Below are 18,872 nucleotides of genomic sequence, written 5' to 3' on the forward strand. Positions count from 1 at the left end.
CGTCACACCCGCACGAATTAAATACGGTATGCTTTAGTTAAGTACGCTTTAGTTAGAATCGTTGAATTAAATAAACGAAAAAATATTATATTTAAATAAAATCCTAAATATTTTAAATTACGTTGTGTGTTAACGCACAACACGCGGCTAAAGCCGCATGAGTTGTGTGCAAGTTGTTGCGTATGTTGTCAGCTTTTCTTATATCTTTTAACAATTTTTTATTTTTTATTAAAAATAATTCATTTATTCTTTTTTTTAAAAGTTATCCACGTTTAACGCTTTTTCAGAGATCTGTGCATCTTCATACTTGATTTGTTTAATAAAAATAAATAAATATTAAAACTGTAGTGATACACATTAATAAAATATGTCATTGAATTCTGTGACAGTTCATTTTACTCTAATAAATGGAATTATTATACTAAGAAAAATAATCCGTGCAGATGAAACATAATTGTATACGAAAGGGCTAAAAAGAAATACCGGGAAAAAATAGTAATTACAAAAATAATTAGCTCTAACAAAAAACCTTTCCATATTTTGTTTTTACGATGCAGTTTGCTTTGTTAAACTATTTATAAATGTAACATCTTTTATTGGTTAGCAGTTCTTTGTAATAATTATATTAATAATAAAATCGTACGAGTATTTCTTTGTTTAAAAATAATTGAGCACATTCTTAATTAATTTATTACTATAACCGTTTTTTTTAACCTCCGGGATCATTGTTAGGTATTATTTCAGAGAATGAGATGAATGATAATTTTTGTTGCGTGTGAAAATGACATTCCTAACCGGGATTCGAACCTTGGACCTCCGGATGAAAGGCTGAAACGCTACCACTCGCGCCACGGAGGACGGTTACAATAATCGTTTATTCACGTATATTCCCACCTGAAATATAATAGCTCTTTAATTTCCCTCAAAAAATCAAAACGAGATAGGTTGATAGATCATTGTTTGGCATCCATAAATAAGAATCATGTTATACAAACTTATTAAGTTATTTATAATTACGAATTTGAAACCTGAATTAAAATAGATAATTATAAAATCACTTATTCTTAATAAATGACAATAACCGTACATTTATCGAACCAAACACAAGGAGTTTTGTTTAGATCAGCGTAATACTTCGTCATACAAAAAGGGAATATGTTATGATTCCGCTGCATTTTTTTTTTTTAAATATTCACATGCTAACCTAATCAATATTAAACCTAACTAATCAATATTAATATTAAATATTATTTATGTTAGTCTAGTGGTGAACGCGTCTTCCCAAATCAGTTGATTTGAAAATCCAGCGTTCAAGTTCTAGTAAAGGCTTTTAAACGGATTTGAATACTAGATCGTAGATACCGGTGTTCGTTGGTAGTTGGGTTTCAATTAACCACACCTCTTAGGAATGGTCAAACTGAAACTGTACAAGACTACACATCATTTACACTCATACATATCATCCTCATTCATCATCTGAAGTAATACCTGAACGGTAATTCTCAGAGGCTGAACAGCAAAAAAGAACCTATTCAATATTACTTTGGCTTTATATAACACCTATCTATAAAAATTTAAGCTTATGATTGTAATCCGTAAATTTTAATTAAATTTCCTAAAAACATTTTGATAAAAAAAAGCTAACAACACAGTTGTAGGGCTTTCCCAGAACACAACTATTTATAAATAAAATATAATTAATACATTAATAACTTATTGGAAAATTCCCACGTTATAATTACAAAGTAATAAATATATTATAATAATTAACATTGTTTAATTTTTAATAATTATATTGTAATAATCAATGAAAACATAAAAATAATACTGGCTTAAGGTTAAAACCGCAAATTTCAAATCTGGTATTACTGAACAAAAACGCTTCTTTTGAACAACTTAAAATATTAAAATCCTTTTCAGCGCTGTTGAAAATGTATAAATGTACCTAAGAAAAATATGACCTTAATTAGGCAAAATCTCAAGATACTGAGGGTGACCTTGCTCTAAAGCCTCACCCCCTTGATCTTTTAAGTTGAAAATTTAATGGCATCCACGTCCCATACGTAGAAGTAATCTGACCAAGATTGGTCAAAATCGGTCCTGTAGTTCTTGGAGATATAAGATAATTTAGAGGCCAAAACTGAACACACGCACACGCGCGCACCTACATACACGAACATTAATATCCGGAAAATTTCCATCCGGTTTTTTGGGTTCGTTAGGTATCAAAATGTCAAAATCAGATGAAAACCGCATATACCCAAATTGTACCGATTATAATACTTTCCCTTCTAGAGATATAGCTCTGCTAGACAGGAAAGTAAAATTTATTTCTCTCCATTAGTGACGTTGGTAGCGAATCGGCCTTTCATCCGGAGTCCTGGGTTCGAATCCCGGTCAGGCATGGCATTTTTAATTCGATAAAACAATTCCATTTCCACATTCCCACGGACAAGCTTTCAAGCTTATGTATGGAGGTAATTCATGAGACTAAAAAAAAAAAAATTATTAAGAAATTCTTTATTGTTATTTTTTGTAATTATTTTATTTAGTATCATAATGTAATCAATTAAAATTTAATTCTTTTAATTAATTAATATGTATTTTTTTTATTTTATAAATTAATTTAATTTTTTTTTACGCTGCCCTGATCAAGATTTTACTTCATCAATCCAGGCAAATTCCAGGATAATTATCCGTTCAGTAGCACACAATTCCTGACGCGATTTTTGTAACAATAAAATATTTGTTTATTTGCATTATAAAAAATAAATTATAAAATTAGTGTTGAGATTGAAAACAAAAAAAAATCTGATGTGGACAACACATGACTTCCTTGTACACCTATTAAATTACATTTACATATTTTTTTTTTTTAAATGAAAAGTACATCAAAAATTTTATTTCATTAAAAATCAAAGCTATATTTCTACAGTAATTTTTACTTCCTTGTAGAAGTAGGAAGTATTGTGACTATGAAAAATTTCAGTTTCCAGATTTCAACGGAAATACCCATTTTGACCATTCCTGAATCCATTTTGACTTGTTTCGGCGTGACGTTTGTACGTACGTACGTATGTATCTCGCATAACTCAAAAACGATTAGCCGTAGGATGTTGGATTTAGGACTGTTACAACATCTAGTTGTCCACCTCCCCTTTTGATTGCAATCTACTGAACCAAAAGTGTCCCACAATCCAAAAAACCCCTAAATCCAAAAAAATTGGATTTTGGGTTTTTCTTAACTGCCTTCATTGAGAGCGTTTCAACGATATATCATAAGTGGTGCATTTTTATTGGTTCCAGAGTTATAGCCAAATAAAATTGTAATTAATGTAATATTTGGATCTTATGGGAGGGTACATCGGTTTGAATCAGACGTCATCTCCTTTTTTTTAACTTTAAATATACTGATTTATTAATAATTATTAACCCCTAGGTGTAAAAAAAAAAATTTACGATGAATAATAATTCAAAAAAAAAAGGAAAAAATATCAGAAGTTTTTAATGAAATAAAATATTACGTACTTTTCATTTTAAAAAAATGTGTAAATGTAATTTAATAGCCGTACAATGAAGTCATGTGTTGTCCACATCAGATTTTTTTTACAGGTGGAAATTATTTTCTAGTCGTTCATATTTTCTTAATGTATACTTAGAACTGTAAAACAATAGTTGGTAATAACTGTAGCATTATTTGATCGTAACTATTGTGGTACACGGATGAAGTTTTATTCCCCTAAAAAAGGTTTCTATTTAAATTAGACTCTTTTTTTAAAGGAAACCTTATTTCAGAAACAAATCTGATACTTGCCGGCCTCCGTGGCGCGAGTGGTAGCGTCTCGGCCTCACACCCGAAGGTCCTGGGTTCGAATCCCGGTCAGGGATGGCATTTTTCATACACGCTACAAAACATTCATCTCATCCTCTGCGGAAAAAATTGCTTAACTGTAGACCCGGAGGTTAAAAAAAAAAGAAAAAAGTCTCATACTAAGAGTTGATTAATATTTAGAACTATAAAAAAAATACGATCCACTTATTTAAAGTCTGCCATACTAGAAGGTGACAAAGACTCAAATTTCGGACTTTGAAATTTTTTTTAATATATAAAACTCAAATAAAAATATATTAATTTATATATATATATATATATATATATATATATAATATATATAATTGTTATAATATAATATATTAATTGTTAATATATAATTGTTAATATATAATATATATAATATATATAATTGTTTATATATATATATATATATATATATATATATAAAGACATATTTGAATACGATGTAAATATAAAACATTTCAAACAAAAATTAAAGAAAATAATATAATTTAATACTCCGTAATAACACTTCAATTTTAAAAATGTCTTAATTATTATTTTTATAATAAAAAAATAAAATAAATTAAAAAGGATAGGACTTCACCCGATAAAATAAAAAATTTGTTCCGAAGTAACGTTTCGGCTCAAGTGACCTTGAATAACCTGGTAAAATATTCAATATTACTTAGGCTTTCTATAACATCTAAGTATAATTTTATAAAAAATGAAACCTGTATTGGGCTTGAATGCTTGCTTAAATGTTAATTTAAGAAACGTTTTTGACGAAAAATATAAAAAGAAAATGTTAATTATTTTAATCAACAGCTTGTAGTTAAAAGAAATCGTATTTTCTGTGAATTAAATAATTTAAAAAATATATATATTATCTACTATGTATTTTAAAATTAAAATATATAAAACTAAAATGAAAACTTACCTGCATAAGTCACGGTAACTGAATACAAAGTAAAAAACGTAATTAAAAATAAAAACATTAAAAATTTTAATTTATTTGAGTTAATCATTTTGTAAAAAACAAATTGTTTAAACAACGATACGTCAATAAAGCGGTTACAGCCGGAGGACATCAACGTGACACAAAGAAGAATCGTTCGTTGCTTTCTGACGCTCGTTTAACCACTGAACTGGTTTCCCTGAGTCAAATAACATTCGCAACAGGTCACTTCAGTTATAGCATAAGATAACATTCAAACTGGCCGGCTGCCGATGACGATTTTGCAGCACCAGCTCTATTTAAATAAGTGACGTGAGTTTTTATAGAATTAATCTTTATTTACTTTTCTGTTACAGAAAGAAAAACAAAATAAAATTTAAAGCATATGTTAATTTAAAGAAAATTGTCCGGCAGTAATTAATTAGTCATCAGATAAAATAGTGAAACCAAAATACTTTTTATCAATATATAAAACCTGTAATTTATCCGGTCGTAATAATAAAAATAAAATTATAATTAACCCTAAATTAGGCTCTAATTTCTTCATATGTTTAATCATATCAGACGTAGGTAATGTGTGAACATAAAAAGATCATAATTCGGCAAATTAAAATAATTTCATATTCAAATTATTGCTTTGCTGCCTTTATGATTTTATTACTCTTCACTGCATATTACATTTATAATACAGAAATTAAATTACATTTACAGTATATATTTAAAATATCTGACAACAAAGTTGTTATAATTTCTTGGCATTGGCTATTTATTCTAAAAATAATTATCTACGAAAATTTTGTTTAAATTAAAAAAATTGATATCTTTTACTTTTTTTGTTCCCCCAATCGCAAAATCAAATCCCAAGAAAATTTTTGATCAGCCTATGTTTACAATGTTAAATGGTGAAAACAAGAAACAATTCCAGTGAAAAATATACAATCAATAAAAAGTTACCTAAGATTTCTTCTTTTTTTTTAAGTGAGAGTTAATTATAATTAAAAGTTTAAATAAACCAAAAAAATTCCAAAAATCGATATTTTTAAAATTTGATCGACTTCCCTACTCCCAACATTGCCGCCAAAGTATTTTTGTCGGCGTTTGCAGTACTATTACGCCTAGAAATATATAAAGAAAATTCTATTAAAAAATATGCAATAAATAAAAAGATAGTTTTTCGATTTTTGGGGAAGGGAAACAATTTTGAGGAAAAAATATTTTTTTTAAATGTGAGATAAGCGTACTTAAAATTTTGAGAAATTGGCTCTTCTTTCTTTTTCTGTTTAACCTCCGGAACCACCGTAAGGTATGACTTCAGAGGATGAATGAAGGTGATATGTATGAATATAAATGAAGTGTAATCTTGTACAGCGTCAGGTCGACGACCGTTCCTGAGATGCGTGGTTAATTGAAACTCAACCACCAAAGAACACCGGTATCCATGATCTACTACTCAAATTCGTAAAAAAATAACTGCCTTTACTAGGATTTGAACCTCAGAACTCTCGACTTCCAAATTATCTAATTTGTGATGACGAGTTCACCACTAGACCAACCCGGTGAGGTTGGGGTAGAAATTACCCGGTGAGGTAGAAATTATCTACCTCACCCCTTGGAGATATTGATCCCAAACGTTAATTAATAGATTGCCTTATACATACGAGTCACTACTAAATTTCATAAAAATCGATCTATCTAGACAAAAGTGAGTCTAAAAAAAAGTGAGAATTAGAGATCCGGGCAAATAGATAGATAGATAGTCGATACGCAATGTTGTACGTGTAAAAAAAAAAAAACATTCCAACACCTCACAAAGAGTAATTGGTAATATTTAGGTATGGCATTTTTACTTTCCTGTCTAGATAGCGCTTCAGCAGAGCTATAGGTCTGGAAGGGAAAGTATTGTAACCGGTCCAATTTGGGAATATGCGGTTTTCACCGGATCTTGACGTTTTAACACCTAGGGAACCCAAAACCCGGATGGAAATTTTTCGGATATTAATGTTCGTATGTACGTGGGAGTGTTCGGTGATGGCCTCTTTTTTTCTTTTTTTTATTGACCCCCCCCCCCTTCTGAAATAATGCTTTACCAGCTATTCGCAGGAGAGGCGGATCGCCAGGGGTGGAGGTTTAGTCGGTAGTGCGCAGGAATACATACGTCTTTTTTATTATTTTGCGGAACCTGTTATCAAGTCTGACACTGTTTCGGCGCCCATAAATGAGGTTCCTCCACCTCTTAAAAAAAAAAGATTAAAGTTATTAAACTGCAAACATGCTATCACACGAACATAGGTACGAACATTACCTCTCACATTTTGTTTTTTTTGTTTTTTGGGGTTCCTGGGACTCCATATGGGTATTTGTTTAGATATGACTTCAACAACCGAGACGTAGTAAAAATTTGAAGAAATAGTTTTGTTCTTTCGTTGTTCGTTTCCTACAATAAAATTTTGAATGTTATTTGTCCAACTAAGATGAACCAATCCGTCGAAAAAAAAATTAATTTTAATTGTAATAGCTATATCATTTCTACCGAAACAGATAAAACGTATGTAAATTTTGTACGAGAACACACCATTGAATCTCATATATCCAGAAATCTTCATTAATCTAAACACTTTAACGCCAAAAACAAATAGTTTTAGTAAATATTTTGCTCTTCCGGAAACGAGGTGTTGAACGACGGATGCATCGTAATAGGGAATAGTTAATTTTTCTGCAACTGCTAGTAACCGCCTATATATTCGTAGTCGAAATTTCATCTTTTGATAAGAATCCACATGTTAAATTTAGGTTCTCACTTCAAGATTTATACAGCGGAGTGCCTTAGGGAATTATTCTCGGTCCCTTGGTTTTATTATTGTTTATTAATTATCGGCCTCAACATTGAGCCATTCATTTTAATCCTCTTAACAGGCGATACAACTGCATCTATATAAGATAATTATTTAAAAGGAATTGAAAATTCTACGATAAGAGTTCAAAAACTATTTATTTGAGGGATTACCTTAGATATGAATAAAAATAACGTCTTCTCGTGTAGACGTAACATTGATGATCGCGTGGATAGCATTCACATTAATGATAACAATAATATTTTTGTTACCTACAAAACAAAGTTTCTGGGGTTTTTATTAGATGACTAGTTCTCTTAGGATGATCAAAATCATTTCGTTAGTAAAAAAAAAAAAACAAACCGCATTGTTTTGCTTTGAAGGGACCGCTAAACTTGTCATCATTATTTATTATGTTTACATAAATTTCCGTGTAAAGTATAGTGTCATCTCAAAAAACTCAGAACAAGTATTTAAGATATAAAAATGGACTGTAAGATCATTATCTGGCCGCCATAAGTATGAATCCTATATATATATATATATATATATATATTGTTTTCTTTACAATTGCAGTGGAGGAATCTACCAACGGACACTCGTAACAAGTGTGTCGAATCCGCAACAGCTTTCGCTAGGTGTTACACAGACCGTACATATTTTGGGTATGCATAACGATTAAACCTCCACCACGCCATCCACCACCTACCCGGTACAGCCGTAAGGCATTACTTCAGAAAAGAGCGGCTTAATCTTCTGCTTATGACCGTTTCAAATCTCAGGGCCGTCAGAAGAGGAAGTGCTGCTACATACATACTCGCACCAGGATTCCCCCAGGCACTCCGCAGTCAGCCTATCCCCTGATCCGGCACCACATTAGTGGGCCATCCATCTCTTTCTTCCTGACGTCTTCTAGGATTCCTAGTTTGACCATGACCACGTCAGCCCAGTCAGCAATCGTCTTTTTCTTTTCTTTTCCTGTTTAGCCTCCGGTAACTACCGTTTAGATAATACTTCAGACGATGAATGAGGATGATATGTATGGGTGTAAATGAAGTGTAGTCTTGTACATTCTCAGTTCGACCGTTCCTGAGATGTGTGGTTAATTAAAACCCAACCACCAAAGAACACCGCCATCCACGATCTAGTATTCAAATCCGAGTCAGCAATCGTCTGCCAAGATGAAACTTGCCGTGACACCGGCAAGTTTCATGCAATGACGCCGCTGCAAAATTTCTTGCCAGTCCAAGTCTAGCTATGGGTGTATTCCACTCAGAGATAAAACAAGAAACCAGAGTCCTCTTATTAGATATCCGGGCAAGAGCTCCCCGGAGCTCTCACTGAATAGAGGTAACATTCCCTTTCTGTCCTCAACATTACAGGTTAACTCCTACCATTCAGCGAACAGAATGTCCACTATCTACATCATCTCAGCAGCACCTGACGGAGAGTGAGCGACGCTCTTTAATGTCCTTTTAACAATTAGCTGGTTTTGTTTGCCCCACGGATCCCTATTAACTTTTTCGGTGGGATCACGCCAGCACCGTTTTTTGCTATTCTAGATAAGGGAATTAAGTTTTACCCTAGCTGTCTTTTATAGGATTGTGAGCATGCTTCTCGCTATGTCAGTACGAGTTCTTTGCATAGATTGCCGAATCTTATGGCATTCCTGTCTCTGAAGTACGTATTCGTTTCAACAATAAATTGGAGCATGAGACCAGCCAGTTAATCGCTTCGGCAGCACCTTATCGCACGTATTGGTCAGACACCTATCAAACCGTTCGACTCTCTCTGTAGCCGAATTGGCAAGATCCAATGGGTCAAGGAAGAACCACTTTTCAAAATCTTCGCACTCCAGCTTATCGGACTTATATCAGGATCTCTTCTCTTGTACGACTGCCTGTCCAGTCTTATAATAATAGTCTGGTGATCGCTACCATTGTAGACCCTTCTAGACTCACCTGTCTCCAATTCTACCAATTAGGCTGTTGCTAGCGAAAGTTAGATCGATATGAATCCTACATTTATAAAAATTAAATATGTTAGCTTACCCTTGTGTTTATATTTATGAATGTGTAATCTTTGGTAAAAAGAATGATCACTTGTTAAAAAAATTAATAATATTTAACCATACTTGGCATTTATAGACCTAGAAAAGGCATTCGATAACGTAGACTGGAATAAAATGTTCAGCATTTTAAAAAATTAGGGTTGAAATACAGAGATAGAAGAACGATTGCTAACATTTACAGGAACCAAACAGCAATAGTAATAATTGAAGAACATAAGAAAGAAGCCGTAATAAGAAAGAGAGTCTGACAAGGATGTTCCCTATCCCCGTTACTTTTTAATCTTTACATAGAACTAGTAGTTAATGATGTTAAAGAACAATTTAGATCCGGAGTAACAGTTCAAGGTGAAAAGAAAAGATTCTACGATTTGCTGATGATATAGTAATTCTAGCTGAGAGTAAAAAGGATTTAGAAGGAACAATGAACGGCATGGATGAAGTTCTATGCAAGAACTACCGCATGAAAATAAACAAGAATAAAACGAAAGTAATGAAATGTAGTAGAAATAACGAAGATGGACCATTGAATGTAAACATAGGAAGAGAAAAGATTATGGAGGTAGAAGAATTTTGTTATTTGGGAAGTAAAATTACTAAAGATGGACGAAACAGAAGCGATATAAAATGTCGAATAGCACAGGCGAAACGAGCCTTCAGTCAGAAATACAATTTTCTTACATCAAAAATTAATTTAAACGTCAAGAAAACATTTTTGAAAGTATATGTTTGGAGCGTAGCTTTATATGGAAGTGAAACTTGGACGATCGGTGTACCTGAGAAGAAAAGATTAGAAGCTTTTGAAATGTGGTAATATAGGGGAGAATGTTAAAAGTGGATAAAGTGACAAATGAAGAGGCGTTGCGGCAAATAGATGAAGAAAGAAGAATTTGGAAAAATATAGTTAAAAGAAGAAACAGAGTTATAGGCCACACATTAAGGCATCCTGGAATAGTCGCTTTAATATTGAAGGGACAGGTAGAAGGAAAAAATTGTGCAGGCTGGCAACGTTTGGAGTAAGTAAAACGAATTGTTGATGTAGGATATAGGAGGTATACCGAAATGAAACGATTAGCACTAGATAGGGAATCTTGGAGAGTTGCATAAACCAGTCAAATGACTAGACAAAAAAAAAAAAAAATATTCAACGTTACCAAACCAGACTACGTAACTGTTCATATAACTCAACACAATATTTCGGCTAAAGAGAATACGTTTTATTGTGCTTCCGTAGCTATTTTTTTATAAATTACCAACCATTTATAAAATTTCACACCAATCTATTTAAAATACAATTAAAAAATTTTCTTTTGCGGTAACAATACTCCGTCGATGAATTTTTAATTAAAACTGATTACAAGACACACACCCACACGATTTATCTGCATTCTATTCAACATGTAAATAAATAAATGGCTCAAAATTATTTTTATCAGCCCCTTCTGAATTGTGAATTATTTTGTAATAAAATTTTATATTTAATGTATTTACCTTAACATTATTTCAAGTGTGTGTTAATATGGACTTCAGACACACCTATTTTGTTGTCTTGTAATTTGTTTTTTTATTATGACTTGATCTATACGATATACGAGTATTATTACAGATTAAAAGATTTATTTATTTATTCGAAAATAAAACTTCTAGGACAAAAACAATTATTATAAATTAATCCAGCAATCTTTACGTCTTTTGATCAGTGAATGATTGAAAATTATCTTTACCGATCCACCGACCTTCTTACTCGTATTTAAAAATGTTTAAATAAAATTACAATTAATTGAGATTTTTCTTGTCGAAGAAAGTAAAAACTAGCTTAAAATTATTTCTTAATATTTCCACCTTAATTCGGTTGTACGAAATCATCTTTAAGTTATACATGATATCATTCTGCTTGCAATGCTTAAGATTTTACCTAAAAAACTTGACTGCATACAGTTAAACAAATATAAATGATTAAAAAAACTGACATCAAGTAACCTTTTGAATTTTTAAAACATAAGCCCACTATAAATATTTATTTATTTCGTAAAAGAATTTATTGAATGTCATTTTATTTCGTAGAAGAATGCTTGTATCAACTTGTATACAAAATGTTAATAAAATAAATTAATTAGTTTCTGAAGTAAGAATTTATAAGAAATAAGCAGACAAATGGACGGAAAAGAAAGCGCTTTAGGATATATTTTTATTGGATCACTTTTCTTTATTTTTTCCACATACTATCATTTCTTGAAGTTTGGGCTAAACAGTTTTGAAACACTCTTTATCTACTTATAAGACAAAAAATGGAGTACACTAGTAACACAATACGATTTACCGTAAGGTGACCAACTTAAAGCTACTGCCAACGGAATAATACTTTGTTTTTTTTAATATATAGATATCGATTATTTACTGACATCTTATTCTCTAGAAAGTAAAACTAACAAGGAAATATAAAAACAATCGTGTAGGTAAATAAACTGCACAATCAACTAATTTTTTTTTTTTTGACGGTTGGTAAATTTTGTTATCATGTCTGGTTGAAATCACTTTCAGTATATTGGCAATTACTTATTTATTATTGATTAATTTCTCTCTTAAAAATAATTTAAATCGTATTATAATTTTTAGTTCTTATTTTTAATCTTTTCTTAATATTTTCGAAAAAATAAAAATTTTACTTTCTCAGCTACACTCTGTTGTTGCTATAGCAATAAAGCTATAAAGGGAAAATATAGCGGTCGGAAAAATTTTGGGTATCGGGGTTTTACCAAATGGTTCCGTTTCTAGACCCTCCTTAAACTAAAAAAAAATAAAAAAATAAAAATAAAAATAAAAACAGAAGAAAAGGCATTTCCAGAAAATTATTAATATTTCCGAACTCGCTCAATATAAATTTGACGAAAATAGATTAAAAAAGTTTCTTATATGTGGCATTAAATATTGGACAACATTAAAAAACGGGGTAGGGTAGCTCAAACAATTTAGCTAGTAAGATGAAAGTAATAATTAAACTATTAAAATTAAAAAAAATATATATATATATAGAGAGAGAGAGAAATTCATTATCAAATCTCAAATGTTCTTAAATAAAAGAAAGAAAAAGTTATTTGATAAGATTGTGTACTACATTCATAAATAATAATATTTTTTAACAAAAACTTATAAATGTTGAAGATTTTAGATGTAAAATGCAGAATTTATTTTGGTTAAATGTACATATCCTCCAGAAGTTTTTAAAATGAAATTAATACAGAGTGTTCTACTTAAAAGAGGCCCCATCACCCAATAGTGTACACTAAATGCATATTTTATTTTTAAAAAATGCATATATTGATGTGAGATGGGTAAAATAATGTGGAAGATGTTGGTACGACTGGAGCTGGAGTGGGGAGAACTGTTTATTGAATGTACATTTGAGTGTTGCCAATATGTGTCAAGCATTGGCTTTTGAACAAGGTTGCGTAATCGTGTGTTGTTTTTTATTAAAATGCGGTAACTGTTGAAGAACGTGTGTTCATGATGGAAACTTGTTTAGAAACGAAATTTCATGTATATCGGCAAAGGTTCAGGAAGAAATGTGAAAAGGAAGCACGAGTGAAAATTGTTATACAGTAATTAGTCACAAAATTACGTGAAACAGGTTCGAAGTTAGACGAGAAACCTTTTTCTTTTTCCTGTTTAGCCTCCGGTAATTACCTTTCAGATAATACTTCAGAGGATGATATGTATGAGTGTAAATGAAATGTAGTCTTGTACAGTCTCAGTTCGACCATTCCTGAGATGTGTGGTTAATTGAAACCCAACCACCAAAGAACACCGGTATCCACGATCTAGTATTCAAATCCGTGTAAAAATAACTGACTTTACTAGGACTAGAACGCTGGAACTCTCGACTTCCAAATCCCAGCTGATTTGGGAAGACGCGTTCACCATTAGACCAACCCGGTGGGTTAGATCAGAAACTTATCCGACACAGGTCAGTTTTAACGACGCAGTCTTATGGGACATTAAAGCGGCAGTTACAAGATCTCTTCACAGATTTTTGCGGTGACTAAACCGGAAAAGAACATTTCATTAGATCAGCTCACACTATAATGGGGAGAATGCTGAAATTTTATCCATATGGAGTGCATGTTTTTCATGAGCTAACTAATAATAATTATGCTAAAACGGTTTACTGACGGTTCAAGAACTTCATTGGAGGCATCAATCACACTTTAGATCAAAGGTTTGTCACAGATGGAGCTTGGTATCACCTTAGTAGGTATGTTAATAGTCGAACTACTAAACCTAGGGTACTGAAAATCCGCACATTTTCATTGACCTTCCCTACATCTACAGTAAATCAGCGTATGGTGTGCGATTTCAAAGCGATGAATAATAACACCTTGTTTTTTTGAAAAAACTATGGCTGCTCCTGTCTTCCAAGAAGTAATCCAACAGTTCATACCCTTACTGCAAGAGGATGAGCATGACTATTGGTTGCAACAGGACAGCGCCACTCGCTCTACTATGGATGTTTCAGGAGTTTTTGGATGTAAGAATAATTTCTACAGGATTGTAGCCACCAAGATTCTTGATCTGACTAGTCCAAACTTCTCCTGTGGGAGTTACTTAAAAGAAATTGTTTATTGGAGCAATTCAAATACTCTGCAGGAACTAAAACCAATTATTACCGATGTCATCCGGGAAATAGAAAGGATATAGCTAATAAGAGTAGTCAGGAACATGTCAAACATGTTGACAAGTGCATAGAAGTGAATGAACATCATTTTTAACATCTTTTGTGAATTACTAATTATGTTTTGCCAATAAACTATTATTTACAGACTTTTTTTTCTGTTTAATCTTCGAAACCGCCGTAATTTATTACTTCAAAGGATGATGTAAATGAAAGACAATCTTGTACAGTCTCAGGTCGACCATTTCTGAGATGTGCGGTTAACTGAAACCCAACCATAAAAAAACACCGGTATTCACGATCTAGTATTCAAATCCTTATAAAATTAATTGCCTTTGCAAGGATTTGAACCTTAGAACTTTCGACTTCGAAATCAGTATTGCGATGACGAGTTCATCACTAGACCAACCCGGTGGATTATATTATTTATAAACTAAAATAAGTGATGGAGCGCCTCTTTTAAACTAAATGCTCTATATTTAATAAATGGGATTATTTAGTAATTTATGAAACTGCAACTAACAGCACTAGAACTGCTACAAGTAACGTAAGTAAGAAAAGTTTAATTACCCTCCTCCCCCTCCAAAAAATAATTAGCCCAATCATCAAGTCATAAAAAATACTTTCTTTTTTTAGTTGTTAAAATTTTATATCGTATTGAAGATAACACATCTGCTATTTCTTATAATAATGTTTTAAAACAGGAAAAAATATAATAATGATAGATAGCTCTTTGAATAAAAGTTTTACACATATTTTTTACAATTTTTACACAATTCTTTTCTTAAATTTTACACATTTTAAAAAAAAAAATATTTTCTAACATTACCATTTTCTTTTTAGTTATTAAAACAAACAAGTTTAAAAATTAAAAAAGTAGCTTTTTGCATTATCTTTTTCGAAATAAATTTTAATAAGTAATTAAAACTAAAATAGGTAATTATATACAATTCATAGCGTTATTTCGATTACTTTCATATTGAAATATATTATTTTCTTTTATTTGTCACTATTAAGTATCGGAAGTCAAGTATTTGGGAAATTCTTACCTTGGTCGAGTAGAGGTTATTTTTCTGTGATTTCGGCTAGTCGGTGCCATTGTATAATTGCCCGATCGCTTTGAAAAGTCTGTAATTACGTTTATAGGTCTGGTATATTCTGCTGAAAATAAATTTTGCTACATGTCCAATCAGATGGTGCTTCCTACCACCGTAACGCGTAATATCTGCGCGTTCCTTACTCCACGTTCTTTCGATAGTTTGCGTGCGGACAACCGTTTCTAAATCTACGAAATTCACAGAATGGTTTACAGTGAGGTGTCAATAGCGCTCAAACTTAAAAAAATTCTAAGATTTCAGCGGTCAGAAATAGTAGTAGTACCCAGTAATATGTAATGCTTTATAGAGGCTATGTTTCACTGCTACGGATCGGTAACAGCTGGGAAAAACACCGGCTACTGTCCCTTTCAATTCCACAGAATATCCAATAGCCGTCAACAATTATACCGGTTAATTCTGTCTAATGATCAGTTTTTTCTAGTTCATCTTAACGAGATTACACACTACACCAACTTTACCTGCGGGCGTCTACTGAACTGAAAAAATCCAAACTTCTCTTAAGAAAGAACAGCGGTCTATACATGTTCAGGATGTTATTCACGCTTCATTTCACAATAAATCCTGATATGGAGGCTTCAAATTTATTCAAAAATTAACTGATCGGCAGATTTTTTGCTTTCATTTTTTGCACCCTTTAATTGGATCAAAAAAGGCCGTTTTTCTCATCTAAACACATATGATTTCCACAACCCAGGGCACTGTTTGGATTTCAGAACACCGCGGTCGTACCAAAATGCAAGCGATCGTTCTTCATTTTCCGACAACATAATAAATCGAGACGATGTTAATTTACAACCGGTACAAAAGACTGATCATAAAAGTACTACACGCACTCATATCGGAAACTGAATGGGCAGCAAGAACAAGCCTAATAAAATAGCTTATATTTTACTGTTAATGATATCTGGGTCCGACTAGTTGGGTTGCAAAGTCTTTGAGCTTCCTTCGTGAATTTATATCAATATAAAAGTATTTACAGGTAATGTCATGAATTGTATATAATTACCCTAAAATACTACGGATGCGTGTCGTAAAACATATAAAAGAATGAATATACCTACAGAGTTGTACGCAAAGAGATGGAAATAATTTGAGAATATGTTCTACAAGTGAAAATAAAAGAATCGTTCATATGAACGTGGCTCTTGAATCGCTTTGTTTTCGAGTTTTTGTTTGCAAATATTCTCCACTTGATTTCTTCTTCGAAGCTATCTGAAATTCTTGGAACTTAAATCAAGTGGTAAATTTGATGGTTTCATGTTGTTTTTGACCTAAAAATTTTAATAAAACAGATTTCAGAAATGTATCGCTATTAATTTTTAAGAAAATTATTGTTAAACACAAAAAAATTAGACTTTTATTAAAAATAAAAAATATTTTTGTTTTTAATAAAATTTTATCTATGTTTATTTGACGTTATTATTTCGCCTTTTGTAGAATTAAATTCTCTAGAAATTTTTTTGCAAAGTTTTATTTGTTATTGGAAATTTTATGTACTTGTACATCGAACGTAACAAGTTTTTTTTTATGATACCAATTTTTTTTTAATAATAATTTTCTCAAAAATCAATTGAGATATAGTTTTGGGGCACGTTTTATTCAATTGGTTTTTTTTTTAGATTAAAACCATATGAAACTATCAATTTTACCGCTGAATTAATGTGTTTCAAGAATTTCAGTAGGCTTCATTTTATGCTTTATGCATGAAGTAGAAATCGGAGCGAAATTTTTTCCAAGTTATAACTCGAAAAAGAAGCAATTCCGGACCTATACGAAGTTTGTCTTTATTTTTATTTATACAACATGTTCTGAAATTATTTCTGTTTCTTCGTAAGACACTAACCAGGAATTATACATGTCTAATTCAAAACACAGTTCCAATGTTAAACGTGGAAAAATTTATAACGTTTGAAAAATGTCAAGCCAGATGAGGATTTGAACTCGGAACCTTCCGGATGAAAGATTGAAACATTACTATTCCACCGTGGAGGCCGGAAAAGTAATATCTTTAAAACGATAAACTAATTTTTATACATATATGCACAGTCAAAAATACGAAATAAAAATAAAATTGTTACTTTAGATATAACTGAACAACAATTTTTTTTTTTTTCAGTTTTTAGCATGTATCATAGATTTAAAAAATATATTTTTGTACAAATAGTTTTCCTTATTACCAGGTATAAAACTTATATTTCGTTAAATGTATTGCCGGGAAAGAGATATTTTATTAAACTGAACAAATTATGCACGTTAAAAAACATATTTTTGAATATCTAAAAATAAGGTATGCGTTCAGATTGTATTAATATGCTATCTGCCGATGAGTTAAATGAAGTAGAATAAATTACGTCTTTCAAAGTTTTTTTTAATAAGTTTTAAGCACAGATTAGGTATTTATTTATTTTTTCTTCTTTATCAAATAAATAAAGCATCATTATACTGGATGTATGCCAAGAAAATTATTAACTTGAAAAATAAGATTCACATGTATTACAAATAAATTTAAAAAATATATATATATTTTTTTTTAAATCACCGCTACACCTTTCACCAAGAATACAAAGAGATCGTTCAAGTTCAAACTGAATTACATATATTCATAAATAAAGGACTATGATAGGTAATAGACCGTAGAATTATAGGTCAATCAACTGTTGATGACAATCAGCCTTGAAAATAAACGATTCGTGATAACGTAGGTAAATTTAACAGATGACTTTAGCGGTCGACCTATACGCAGTACCTAAACAAATCGACTGACAAAAGTCAATGAACTTACATGTAAATGTCTGAATCTCTGAAGTTCAGGTTATATCTGATCCTGTATTAAGTCCACGTGTATTAAATAAGAAACTAATTTATTACCTCACCTTTTAACTCGCAACGATGCAGCCAACCAGTTTAAATTTTTATACGTTAAAAGATTTTTTTTTTAAATCGATAAGATACCAACCTACGGAATCTTTATTTCTGTGCATAACTTGAATTATAGTTTTATGCAATTCGGGGTATAACTTTCATACGATGTACAATCAAATAACGCGTTTGTTCAGGATTGCATCAATCGTTGAATCGCTCATAGGCTCGTCGTTTATATTAAAATGAAAACAATATTACGAGTTTTGTTATTTTCTTTCATTTTATTGCAGAATAAAATAATTAAGATTTCCCCTCAGTTCTGTACGAAAAAAAACGGGCATTTATTAAAGACTTAGGAAAAGGTCGACTGCAAGAAAAATCTTAATATGATTGGATGATAAAAATAATTGTAGCGTTAATAAAAAAGACATTCTTTACAGATTTTTTGAATTATAAGTTTTAATAAAATTACAATTTTCTAATATTCTATAGTAATAATCCTAAGAAAAAAGTGAAAATTAGAGACCCGGG

At 31.3% G+C, this 18,872-nt stretch overlaps 1 protein-coding gene across 3 annotated transcripts in view; it reads right to left on the minus strand.

Moving 5' to 3' along the window:
- LOC142324754 (uncharacterized) overlaps positions 1-18,872 on the minus strand; it is a 45,824-nt gene that overhangs the window by 15,349 nt on the left and 11,603 nt on the right. The window contains exon 1 of one of the 3 annotated variants that reach the window (XM_075365697.1): positions 4,776-4,985. The exons of the other annotated variants lie outside the window; for them this stretch is intronic. Coding sequence (XP_075221812.1) covers positions 4,776-4,926 — 151 coding nt within the window. The 5' untranslated portion in view covers positions 4,927-4,985. Of the gene's footprint in view, positions 1-4,775; positions 4,986-18,872 lie in introns of those variants that run through there. 3 annotated transcript variants of the gene reach the window in all.

Source organism: Lycorma delicatula, chromosome 5 (genome assembly GCF_047948215.1).
Source record: "Lycorma delicatula isolate Av1 chromosome 5, ASM4794821v1, whole genome shotgun sequence".
Lineage (NCBI taxonomy): Eukaryota > Metazoa > Arthropoda > Insecta > Hemiptera > Fulgoridae > Lycorma > Lycorma delicatula.